The sequence below is a fragment of the Styela clava genome, chromosome 8, assembly GCF_964204865.1.
Source record: "Styela clava chromosome 8, kaStyClav1.hap1.2, whole genome shotgun sequence".
Taxonomy (NCBI): Eukaryota; Metazoa; Chordata; class Ascidiacea; order Stolidobranchia; family Styelidae; genus Styela; species Styela clava.
In genome coordinates, this window is record NC_135257.1 from 12,077,702 (window position 1) to 12,091,882 (window position 14,181).

Genomic DNA, 14,181 nt, shown 5'->3' on the forward strand with positions numbered 1-14,181 from the left:
AATGTTACGTTTTGATGACGCAAATGCGTAATAAAAATAAAATCGATATAAATATAGATTTTGCAAATGAGTCAGGTAAACAATACAAATAAAGTAAAATGGGTTTACACGTAGTTGTATGCATGGGCTTGAAGCATCAAATAAATATACACGCCAATAGAGATCTAATTTTAGCCGTTCGGGCTCAGAAAACTCTGGGTCAGTATTGGGAAACACATTTGTTGGAGCTCAATGCCTATTTTTATCTAGGATCCCACCTGACAAATATTGACAATAAAATTACTTTGTTGTTGTTGTTGTATTGTACTTTTTATCTATTATATCTTGGCTTATCTATGTAGTGCAACATCAAATGCCCTCCTGTAACAAGGTACTTGTCTATAGGCTATGATATTTGGAACAACCCAATACAACCTACTTACAACTACCTACAACTTTTTACTACTCACAAGAACAAACCACTATTTTCCAAAATGGTTTTGCAATATTGATGATTACTTCAAACTTTGAAAAACTCCGTATGTATTGAGATGTGATAAGAACATCATGACTTCGCTCACAAAGTGCACCAAATCAATTGTAACATGCGAATTCCACAAAATTAAACTAAAGTCTATAGTTGATATTGATGATATAAATTGTCGACATAATAAAACGACTTTCGCTTCTATGTCAATGATAGTATTATTTCCAGTTTGCTCATCTCAATTATGATGCTTGATTGTATAGGCATAATAAGCCAAAGCTCACTTGTAGCATGCGAGATTCAAGTTTGTTTCGAAATAGTTTATCCATTGCGCATAATTTTAATGATCGTAGTGTTTTGAATCAGGACTGAATTGTTTTGTAAAATATGAGTCAAACAACGTGATGCTGCATATTTTGGTCGTACGGGCGATTATTTATAGGGAATTTTTACGTCCACTCCTATTACAACATACACGTGTAATACGTCAAGTTGTTTTGACGCAGCGTTTGGTCAGATAAAATGAAGTACGTCAGAAATGGCTGAAATCACGCATAACGGAAGCACAATGGGGAAAATTTTCAGTATTTGTTTAATTATTAAAGATGTTGTGACTTGAAATGACTATAATCACGTACCCGATCGTCTGCGACTGAAAATTTTCAAAATATTATCCACTCCTAATGCTATACAGTGATACATTTTTAATGATATTTATTTTTTACCCCTTTCCGCACCTTGGTCTCACGTCATAGGAGAAACTCAGTAATTCCAAATCACAAGTAAAAGATCGGCTTAAGTTGAATACGATATAATGTACTTGGAAGTATAGAAGACAATAAAAAAAACTAGATTTGATGATCACATACATACAGATATGTATTTCAACTGTAAATTCAATTTAATTGTTGTCCATAGAAATGCACGAGGGAGATTACTAATTTATGTATAGCGAACAGGTTTTATCCGATTACAAGTTTTTATTCGGGAATTTTAATCCCATGTACTTACCTATTAGTTTCACCGTTTGATTGGTACAATATGGTATGTTAATTTATTGTGAAATACAGCCACTCCCTGGGCAATTCTCCTAACACTGGTTATGATTTATAATGTTAGTATTTCGGAATTCTATTGAAACAAAATAAAAAATTACAGGCAGTTCTTATGTTTAATTAAATGGTATTACCATATGTTCTGATGTTTTCGTTTTGTTATTAACATTGATTATCGTGCACTGGCCTATCTTGTACATTAGATTTAGCAGAGAATGAATAAATAAAAGAAAATTGGTTGTTATCACTAACGACATGTGAAAGCTCATGATCATACAATTTTGTCTTATAGATTCATTATAAATAAATTCTAAGATGTATTTCTTGCAGTTACCATCGCTCGGTTAAAAGTCATAATACGGTTCTGCAAATTCTTTCGACACATTCCCTATAATCTTGTAAACTGTGACACGTGCTGATTTTAATCTTAATCCGATATTACGTTAATCCAATGGAAAGTAAATCTGCTCAACTTGTACGGCTGTTACGGTAATTGTTTGGTATCCAGAATTTATGCGCGTGGAATCGCGTACAACAGGGGATCGAAAGTAGAGCAGTAAGATAAATACTACGGCGTCTTTATTTCCCAGAAATATCAATTTTATATTATTTCGATTTAAAAATAAATTATCTCGTGTATAATTTTAAAAAATTCATATAAATTCAGCAAATATGTGATTTCCAAGTACACATCAGCACTCAATTGTAACCAATAAATAGGAATGTCATAGAGTAGACGATTCGATCCCATAAAAACGCTTTTCTGAGAATCGGATTTTTATGTGGCTAAATTTTCATATGCATATTTACCAGCATTTACAGACGGTGATCGATGAAAATCGATTTTTTATCTCAAATCATTGTTTTTTTACCGCGATTTCATAAAAAAATATCCAGAAAAATCCGCCATGCTAATAAAGACGCCCATTAACCAGAAGCCACGCCTTTCTGAATTTTCCTTTTATCTGGGAAAAGTATTTCGAGTATCATGTTGACACATGTCCTAGAACGTTTAGAGAGTGTTTGCTCAAGTATTCAACACGTCAACCTGATACAAGCTTCATACGAATGTAGCAAATGGCAATAAAAATACGTGTTTTATACACGTTTAGCTCTTATATTACTATATGGGCCGTCGACGTTCATTGATGTATCGAAATAAAGTGTGAGGTTTGGGACATAAAGAGGATTATGGTATGCGGTATTCTGATCATAACTATTATAGATTTTATATATAAGTTGACGGTGGGATAATCGAAATGTGGAATAATTTTCACTCTGAACATTGTCAAGCGTAGTCATTCACTGTACGTAACATCAACGCCACTTATAACCTACATACAAAAACAAAAATGATTCAATGTTGAAATGAAAATCAAAACAAGTCCATTCGAGATCATTAAATAGTTTGTAGTTCTACTTAATTACGCGTTATGCAGAACGGACCAAACATTACGACAAACATTTTGAGTTCATCAAGGTAGACTTAACGTCTCAACAATAAGTGTTTAGTTCTATTTATCGTGTGTTGCGATCCGTTTCGTCTGCAGTAAAATCACATTTGATGATACTCACTTTAAAATAAAATGAGTTTTCATTTGGTGTAACATTCTTCGTGTAACATTTTCATAAACCACAATAGCTCCAACCATAAAGATAGCTTTCAATAACTGAGCTCGGTGCTTTCATCTTTAATCAAATATCATTTCAAATACGAAAGTGCTATTATTACTTTATATGAAATCTGGAACAAGACCTATTCTATTGCTAACGGTTTCAGTCAAACCAACTCAAACAAATTCATAGGCTCAATATCAAAAACCTTATGTGCCAATAAAACCATTGGAATGCTCTATAGTCTATTCTAATCAAATTGTCTTGCGAAATTCTAGAAAATAATTAAACTTCCTATTCTGCATATTGCGTTCGGCATGTGTCTTCCGTCCTACGTATTATTTACAGAGGTTTTCTGCTACAATTGGTAACATAGAAACCAGACATTGTGAACAGAGGTTCTGTAAATCATTGAAATCAATGCGAACCAGACAAACCATTAAATTCTATCAATAAAATAAGAGTCATAAATAGGCGGAACGCAGCAGGGCTCAGACACAACCAACCGTTACTGTCTGTCTGACAACTGTGTGTCAGGAATTTTCAGACAATTAAATAATTCCCATAAGAGTTTTCATGCGGCAATCAATTCCAATAAACGGATAATTCGAATGAAAATAGCAACAAAGCACTAGCACTATTTTAAACCATTGCTTTATTGCACATGTGCTTCTGCGACGCTATATCCAATGCCAAGAGGCCATTGAATATGCATCTTATTTTATTCTTCGATTTGTTTTTATGCCTCCATATCATTTGAGAATACATGACAAAGAGATGCTCAATTTTTGAAAAATCATTAGGCATAGAAATTATTGACTGTTGCTTAATGTTAAATCAAGATTATTGAATTCCAAAGCAAATAGTAGCTCATAATCATTACACAAGTTTATATAAATATGACTGCCGCACACAACAAAATACAAATATATTATGCGATTGATTACCTGGCCCCTTACAAGCAACTGCAGCTAAAACATGGTCTGTGCATCATTCTATCTGAAAATTTTATTTATGTTTTGCATTATGAAAATACTCTGTAAACCATATTTTTGAGGAATTCAGTCATAGCGGAAATATTATTTCCTAATTTCCTTTTAGAATTCCGTGAATACAAAGTCTCGCAGACCGATCGGTTTCATCGACGACTGCTCCAAAATTACTCCGAAAATTATTAGCTTTTGAGTATGCACGTCTGCATAATAAATTGGATTTAACTACATTTCTAGCGCTGCTCTAACTATGTAAAGAAGAAAACTCAACTCAAAGTAAAGAAGAAAAACGATTTTGGGTCAAGAGTACCCTGTTTAAAAATTTAACAACCAATTTATTTTGAGCTTTCTATTATCCTTAAGTTGGGCAAAGATTTTCCAATATTTGTAAGTTAACACGCTTTTTAAATATGAATTTCGAAAACAAGATCAATGACAAAATAGGGTTTTAAATACATAACTTACAAGTAGGACGAGGTATAAATTGATGGACTGGTTACTTTGTTGTTTGCAAATCGCTTTCCCAGTGTGCAACCCCATTTCAAGGAATTCTTACTTTACATTTCATTTGTGTCAAATTAGTCTAAATCATTTTTTTGCGCAACGACAGCCAAGCCGTGAATTATTTGGTTTAATACATGGAACGACGCAAAATGCACCTTTATTTATTGTCCAAAAGACATAGCTTGGTGAAATCATCCCCAGGCTGCATGCCCTTATGTACGTAAAGACGAGATTAGATCATTGCGGAACGGCCCACCCGCTTTTTCTGAAGTTTCGTTCGCCTTTGGTGAAAAATGAGACAATACACAATAATGATGTACTGCAATGACTTCTTGGATCCAAAAATACGCAAAACAAGTATATCAATAATTCATAATGCGACTGGAGATATCAGCAGACCTTCATCGTTAAATATGGAAGTACATCCTTGATTGAAATTAGAGATTATTACGATCACAGGGCTAGATTTTTAAGTGAATTCTGGGTCGCGGTCAGTCACATGATTCAAGAAGATTCGCGAGGCCCTCTTTGGATAGTCGTGATAAGGGATCTGTTTTTGTTTTCTGTCTTAGGCCTTAGATTAGTCGACCAAATCAAATAGGTAACGTACACGCAGCTGAAGACTTGCGTTATATTAGGCGTATGTATTGGATTTACGTGTTCATATTCACGTATCTTACGTAATGGAATTCACAATATTTTGTAAAAAGAGGGAACCTGTTATTGAGTTGGATAAAAAACTTGCTCTAAAAATATTGAACCCCATCACTAGTCACGTCCTTCTTATCGACGTTTAAAAAAGTACAATTGTCACAATTGTATTTCATGAAGTTAGTTTTGTAACATTTTCACTCCAGTAATTCCCTTGTAAGTTTCCAAATACTTCATTAGTGTATGGAACTATGGGGGCATCCTTTATCCGTATCAGTAATGCTGATTTATGTTATTCCACAGATTTTTAGGATCCTGGCAAATATTGTTTATCTTGTATATTGGCACAGGTAGATCCGCTTAAAACATTCGATGGTAAAACTGACTTAGTTGCCTGCTGTTTAAAAGCCAATCCTATTAAATAAGTTGTTTGTGGTCAATGATTTAATCAGAAAGCTATTATAATGTAGAAGAACGCTGTGGCCGTAAATATTTGTCTATGGTGGTCTGTAGGTCCACATCACCACACGCGTCTCTGACGATCTTGGATCTTTTGTTCGAGAGATTTAATTTTTTTCAACAAATATTTGGATTATTTCTTAACGACTTCCGTGGGTTTTATGTACTCGGTTCCGTTTTTGTTTTACGGAAATAGCCTATCACGGGTCTACATTATTAAAGCGATTTTGAAAAGCAATCGAAAGTTAGGTGAACCATTGACGTGCCCGATTTATAAACTAATGCAAATGAAAAATTAGTAGAAAGCAAAAGAAATGAAAATGAAATAATATATATAGGAAAACTTAATTCGGTTCCACCATTCGTTTGTTTTTATAATTTTTTATTCGAAAATTTGATTTCTTGTTTACTATGTACGTATGTCGTATAATTCATGAGGAATGTTATAAAGCAAGAGCCTAACCCGAGAACATGTAATTCCAACACGTATAACCCAGACTAAGCGCACAGTAAAAACGACAAGTATACCCGCATTTCATCGTGGCCTTGAACTTTTCGGTTATCTATCGCTCTATTCTTGAAATATAAACCACAGTTAGAATTGATATGGGAGATCCATGAATTTTGTGATATTTTTAATAGTGTCAGAGGTAATTGTTACACCTGCCGGTATCACTCATTCAGAATAACAATCTTATGGCGTAATATATTCATTCATGTGCAAAGGCAGGTCAGCTATTCAAATATATTTCGCACCCAATAATAGTTATATTGACGTTATTCACGGCTAGCGTACAATAGAACATTTACGGGAGAAAAGACGTTTCTATGTTCCGTATAAATAAGGTATATATATTAATGAAATATTGCATTCCGAATCGATTTGACATTGATGCATTTTAGCCAAAACCGGTGTACAAAGTCCATATTATTTTATATCAAACAGCGCAATAGAACTAGCACGCAGAAATATACAGATGGATTTTATATATTGATTCTTCAGAACAGGGGTTCACAAACTTTTGATGTTATGTATCTCATGAAGAGGTTGACTATTATGTACGAAGCACCGCAATAAATTTATGAAAATAAAAACACATTGTTACTAACCGATTAATGTTCCTGAATAAATGAAAATTACTTATTTATTGAGTCGGATGTATTTGCTGCTTTGCATTTAAAAAATATTCAAATTGCGGTCGTCAAATTTTATTGATGTCGTTATTGCGTCTTTGGACAGTTACAAAATTAACCAAGTCAGTATTTTAATAAGTAAACTAATATCTGGCGGAGCCCATCCGTCTCTCGCATGGAGCCCTAGAGCTCCGTAGGGGAACCACTCTGAAAACCCATGCTCTAGATTTCTAGAAGACAAATGCAATATCACATAAAAGCCTATAAATCAACTTTTGGGAGTAAATATAGGGATTCTAATACTGAACATTATTTGTGTTGGTCCACCGTGATTCAGTTTACTAAAAATCCTGATATCGTGGGATTTACAACAGGTTTTGTAGCCATTTCTCGTTTAGTCATATCCCGACCACGTTTTTCGTCGTCATATCCCACGAGAAACAAGGGTCGCTATAATTCTGTGAAATGAAGTCATAAATTATGACATCATAACGGCTAATTATAACCATAACAGCAGGAGAAAACGCATACGCGCAAAGACGCATTTTGGTTGTAACTTGTGAAACTGTTGTTTTACTTTATGCAGCTCAAATTTGGGTTATGTAGAGCTTGAAACTCAAAACCGACCCTCGTCGTAAATCGGTTACTTTTTCCGGAGCTTTGCTAGATTCGATGATGAAAAATACAACGAAAAATTCATTTATCGTTGTAGTTAAAGTCAATCTTACTTAGCATCCCTAACAATGCTTTGTAACGGTTAAAATGATCTGAAAGATTTACTTCGGCGCGTTGGTCGCTGAATCACATCCCCAAATAAATAAAACGGATCAAACTGAATTCGGCATCGTGGGTGGATAACAATGACTAATTTAATCCCGTCCTTTTGATATTAAATACTGTTTATGTTGCCAAAATTAAGGTTTTTCTCCAAGCTAATTTAACTTTCATAGCACGCTACCTAATGTGACATTTTGAAGGGTTGACAGAAAATCAAGATTGCTATGATGACAACGATGAAAAGTTAATTTAGAGGACTATAATAACTTATTTCAATTGTACAAACGTCAGTCATAGCATTTTTTTTATTTCAGATGGTGCTCAATCACCAAATTACTTCTGACGAAATTCCAAGCATCATTAGGAAATGAAATATACATTCATCTTTTCAAATCGTCGATTTGCGCGGGTAGACCACAATTTCGGTTTAATGGGCTTTGAATATATAAACCAGCTTTTTGACTACCCAACAACAATCGCCCATTATATATATGGATAAGACTGCTTCAGAATAGGTAACAATTTCAAGGTGGTAGTGATATATCTTCCATATATAACTACGTTTTATCCGAACAAGGTACCTGTGACCCCACACGAAGGTATACAAAGGAAATTCTGGCACGCGAGATAAATTCTAATAATGGAATAATTCTTTTCAACAACGACAGAGGTAAACCATGCAGGGGTCGTAATACCCAGACGGAAAATTACGTCACCCCCAACGCTTTTAAATAGAATCTGTTATCGTTTGCAATTTTTGAGAGGTCATTTTACAAATTCTAAGTTGTTACATTGAATGGAATAACGGAATGTTTCGCATCGGCATAGTTCGCAGGTTATACATAGAAGGGTGCTCCAGAAGTTTGTGTACCAATATGAAGGAAACTCATTTTTGTCGCCTACTTTACATCAAGTTGTGTAAAGGAAATGAAGCTTTTGGGCGAGCGGTATATTCACTTGGCTAACACAGACAGGCCCCGAACTCGTAATAGAACTAAAATAAGGAAAATCGGAATAAAATTATGGCCTAACTCTAACCTGGTACACACACTACGGGATTACTCATAGATAGAAGTATTTGCAAAATAATTAAAAATTCGTATTTGAAATCGGCATCGGCAATATATACCAGATTTACCATAGATTTGATGGAACTCGAGTTAACTCTATATCGGATGCTATGCTTCAATGAGCATGATCCCGCGGAAGGCGGTGTCATTTGAAGATTACTGTAACGGAAATCAAGATATTGAACGTAAACAAACCACTGTTTAGAATCAATTATTTTTATGGAAACGGATTTGTTTATACTATTATCCTATAGATATTATTTGGATTATGCTGTGGGAAAGGATGAAAAAGAGAACGATTAGATCGGCATGGCTTTCGCAAGGATCACAAAATTATTTCTGAATAACGTAACTTTTTACCGCTGTAGGAACGAAACAATTAGTTGCCGAGAATAAATCCATTTCGAAGCTAACATGTTTCTATTATAGATTCGTAGACAGAAATGAGCCTATTTATAATTCTAGGTACATGTTGGTATTATCACACAAGGTAAATTTCCATGTCGCCAACTTTATCAGCAATGTCATATACAACATTACAAGACAATTTAACTTGGTTCGCACATTTGCTGCCAGATGGCCATATTTTCAAACAGATGGTCAAACGCATGGTGCTACTGGGGTTTAAAAATTTGAAAACTTTTTTAGTTTGTATTTTAAATGTATTCCTTACACCCTAACAATAGATCTAACCGGAGTTTGGAATTCGTGAAATCTTCATTATTATCACATATTTGTGTCATGTGTGTCAAATCACCCTTGAAGTTAGGAAGTCAAAAAAATTGTTATCGTCATGGTCACTTAATAATATTAAAACACATCCATAGCTGTCGAGACCACCAACCCCTCGTAATTCTATCTCGTTGCAATTTCTTACCATTTTCTTAAAAATGAAGAACGAATACGTTTTGTGTTAGGGATTTGTGATGCCGTTCAACCCTACAAGCTAACAAAGCGATAAAAAATAATTTTATTGTCAATGAACCAAAACTGAATTTCCACGTTGCTCGTATTGAATCATTTCAAAATATTTCAACACCGCAAGAGAAAATTGTATTTGATTTCAATTCAGCCCAAATCGGCGATGAGAAGCCATATATCCGATGATTACATGCACAATTGGTCTATTCGGTATACATGAAATATTTTCTGCTGGGCACCGAAAATTATATTTTAATGTACGATTTGCCCTTCTACAAATATGGCAACGTTTGCGGTTAAGAATTAGAAAATTATATACATGTTTTTGCCTTTGAACCTGTTAATTGACATAATGCCATATACTTATTTGAGACTTTTAAGAAGGAGGCTTTTCACAACTTTAAACAGTCCTATTTTAAGATCATTCATCTTAGAAGTAAACTCTTACGAAAATTAAGACTGCGATAAAATCAACCAATATTATGAAAGTTAACATTTAAGTTATCATAAGTTAATACATCTATCAATAAATAATACATTTTCTTAATTCCTGTATATATAATTTTTTTTTAATTTTTTTAAAATTGTATTCTATGGAGTGCCGCAGAAAATAAATTTTCATGAACGTATTACGCAACTTGATAAATATTTGCTGACTTGAAAATTTTATTCAAAACACCAACAAAATATTTAACATTCCGTAATATTCTTTTAATTGCGCTTATTTTAAAGATCTACCACAGACGGTTTATTTATGACATTTGAGATTTGACATTTTGCGTGACATATTTTTCATAATTTGTCTCTAAGTTACAGCAAATTATCTGAATTTGGAATTATCGGTATTTATATCATATACAATAAGAAAGAATGCTGAATATCTTGTAAACACACCCGCCACATGTTTTTCTGTTTTCATGGAGATACTAACTTTCTGTTTGGCCTCATTGTCGACAACTAGCGACGGCAAATATGCATCTTGTTTCTGATGCCCTGTTATTGGTTTGGCATCCTGGTTTTCGAAAATCACTCACGTTAATTAACTAGGATAATCTCTCAGAATTTACAGCAAGGCCATTCTTAAAACTGATAATACCTTCTAATCTATATAGTTTATTCTTTGCTAATACTTCCTAAACTGAGTTATGATTTTTCATAACATTTTTTCTTTGCAAAATAAAGAAACGCGTTCATTGTTCAGAGAAATTTCGAGGAACAAATAAGACACAAATACAATTCGATTCAAAAATTTATAGATCATACCTTCTCTTTCGACTGCAGGTTTTCGATCTGGTGAACATGATCGCCATTAAAATCGGAGAAACAAATATTGTGGCAATGGTGTTGTATACATTTCCCGGGCAAGATGTATGAAAAACTATGGACGCCCACTTGGCAATTGTAATTACCATGAAAACGATTCGAGTAGCAATGCCCCACCAACATCTGAATGACACCTACGATACCAAATGTAATATGTTCAGTTGGAAATATCTGTGGATGCTAATTTGCATGGATGCCAATGTACATGGGCAAGAAGGTGCTGTCGCCGTTAGGGTTATATCATGCAATAGTTTCAGCTAACTGACTGGGTACATAAATATAGATTTTGTTCAAAACAGTAAACCAGATATGCAAACATCACGTCCAATGAAAACGGCTATGGTATCTATTATGATTACCTATCAATACCAAAACCGACGGTTAGTATGGGCAATATATTACGATTCATAATTATTGGCGTAGGCGTCTTATTAACCATTTGTTCGCTACCTCATATATGCATTTATCGATTTTAACTTGGGCATAGCTTAGTAATTGTTAGAATATGCATATATAATCATTAATCAAAATTGTTATTATCGCAATAGAATTTTTCGTTGTACTTAAGCTATATATATATATAAGTTTAATTATTTAATACCTGGATTCCCCGTAGTTCCATTCTCAACAGGTTTGCAACATTCATCAGAGCTATTACTGAGCTGATGATCGCAACAATGCCTGCTATTGAAGATGAAATTTGTACCGACGTTGCATTCCACTCAATCCAACATGTCATTTGTGAATTATTATCATGTACAACCAATGATTCAGATGCGACAGGGACAAATCCAGTCTTGCCAAGAATGCAAAACATAAGAAGAATCATAGCCGTGGGTAAAACTGAAAAAGGAAATGTTGCTCAAAATTATAATACAGGTGTGACGAAAATAAATAAATAAACGAAATTTCTCCAAAAAATGAATTTATATAATGATATCTTGTTGAAAATAGATTGATCTGACCGTACTGCGCGTAAGCTTTTATGGATAACCTATATTCTTAAGCAAATGGACAATATGCTAGTGTAATGAGATCATAGTTTTTCCAGCTTATAGTTACTGCTGAAGGACAATCTAATTATGTATTACCATTCTATTTAGATACAACTAATTATTTCGAATGCTTAGTTTAGTTATTTTTCGTATCTACCATGAAACACTATAATCGAAAGTGTAGTCACCTATAGAAAATGCCGTAAACTTCAGCAGAACATGTTTGCAAATGTTTCGTGTCTCCCCCATTATACTGTAACGATGCAAAAATTGTTCTGCTACAATCAAATGCATTTCAATAGCAAAGAATATCTGTAAACAAAATATATTAAATACAAGTAACTACAGTTTTACACATTTAATGAAAACATATCAATGAAATACAATGAATGCCGTAAACATCCATTCAAAAATATACTCACTTGCAAAGCGACAGAACACATCTCCGGAGTTAAGATTTCATCTGTACCACATTGTAAACGAGAAAATGCCAGAAATGCTATAGAAATCGAATATATCCAACATATCATAAGACGAATAACAGTTGTTTCGAAGAGCGATGATGTATCCTGAAGATGTGTAAAACAAATCAGCGTTTAAATTATATTTAATTTATGCATGTGAGTAGATTATATATAATGAATTTGCATGATCAATATTACAACCTGGGTGAACTGGTACAATTGAGCGATCAATATACTCTCGAAAAAAAAACGACATGATAATGTTCATGCACCCTATCGGTGTAATGTAATAAAACTGCGGTTTCAAATTCAGCAGCCCTAAGTTTCTAAATAATTAGCTCTTATTTTTTTAATTCTAATATAAATTAAAGGCCAAATACAATCTTCCCATTCATTATGACAAGAACTCCACTCACCTCAAATTCATTTCCGAATCCGAAAGTTTGCTTGTTAAAACTGGCATGTTTGAATTGATTTGATAATATCAATATTGCCAATATGAGCACAGTCAGAACAAAATATATTGTAATTCCAACTAGAGATATGTCCTCCCAATTCAATTTATAAAAACTTATGATCATATTTTCTTATTCTGAAAACCGATCAAAGAAGGCGTTATTTACTAATTGTTACTTCAGACCATTTATTTTGGATTCCCCTTAACATAAATACAATTAACTCATCAAATAATAATTAAAAAGACGTAACCTAATTGACTACAGAATTCTGTAGGCCAAAAAGTGGGTGTCTTGCTGCTTGCTCTGCGGGACTGCGGCTGAAAATAATCGCTACGAACGCCAGTTGTCCAGTTCCATTTTTCGTGCTACATTTAACTTCACCCTTTTCAATAGTAATCACAATTCATTCTTGATTATTATCCAATACTCATCTATTGACCGTTTTCAAATGTTCAGAGAACTTAAAACATTCACCCTAATCCAGTGACAAACTCAATAACCCTATTTGTGACTCGTTCTCGTCCCAAGTAAGACGTATTTCTCTATTGATGGAGGAATTCAATTTATACCTTTGGTTTACATCGTAAATACTTCTAACGTTACTTAGCTTCTTTTGTTTTTCTGTGTTTAGAATATTATTTCACCACTGTTAATAATACCCCGTGAAGTTATGTCGTATCTACCGGTATCTAACGCCTCGCGGACATCATTTAAACAGCTTACATACAGCATTTATACCTTATATTTTTTAACACATGCCACAACTAGAAACATACATACTATATTAGTTTTGAATAAATGTACAAACTTCAGTTCTTAATTTCTTTGATACTATGGACGGCATAGATAAATAGATTGTTTATGAAACTTTATGTTTTAAAATCGTAATATCCAGAAGGAGCATCAAATAGGTATTGTGCGCTGACCCCCTATCCTCAGTTATCTCACACAGTAATAACCACAGCTAATTGAGATGTAGGTCTTCGTCGACATATTATACATCTGACACAATTTTTACTAAACATAGGCTATTACTAAATAGTTTCACTGTACGTATATATAACGCCCAGGTGTTTTCAGTAAACCGATTTCAGTAGGTACATCGTTGTTTTCCAAAATACACTGCATGACGCTCAATGTTTTATTCATAATTCGAATTGATCGTCGTTTCGAAACGTTAGTAGAGGTATACATTCCCATTCAATTGGCATATGTATGAGTCCAAATAATAATTTATGTCAACAACGAGAAAGCATATAGCCTACTGTATTCTATTAACTTCCAATTATATTCGTACC

General features: G+C 33.8%; 1 protein-coding gene across 1 annotated transcript in view; it reads right to left on the reverse strand.

Annotated features, from left to right (window-relative positions):
• LOC120346430 (uncharacterized) overlaps window positions 1–13,021 on the reverse strand; it is a 29,970-nt gene extending 16,949 nt beyond the window's left edge. Inside the window, exons 1-5 of the mRNA XM_039416164.2 lie at window positions 12,842–13,021; window positions 12,384–12,530; window positions 12,150–12,273; window positions 11,568–11,809; window positions 10,907–11,100 (exon numbers count right to left, since the gene is read on the reverse strand). Of these exons, the coding sequence (XP_039272098.2) occupies window positions 10,907–11,100; window positions 11,568–11,809; window positions 12,150–12,273; window positions 12,384–12,530; window positions 12,842–13,006 (872 nt within the window). The 5' untranslated portion in view covers window positions 13,007–13,021. The remainder of the gene's footprint in view (window positions 1–10,906; window positions 11,101–11,567; window positions 11,810–12,149; window positions 12,274–12,383; window positions 12,531–12,841) is intronic.
• Window positions 13,022–14,181: the final 1,160 nt, after the last annotated feature.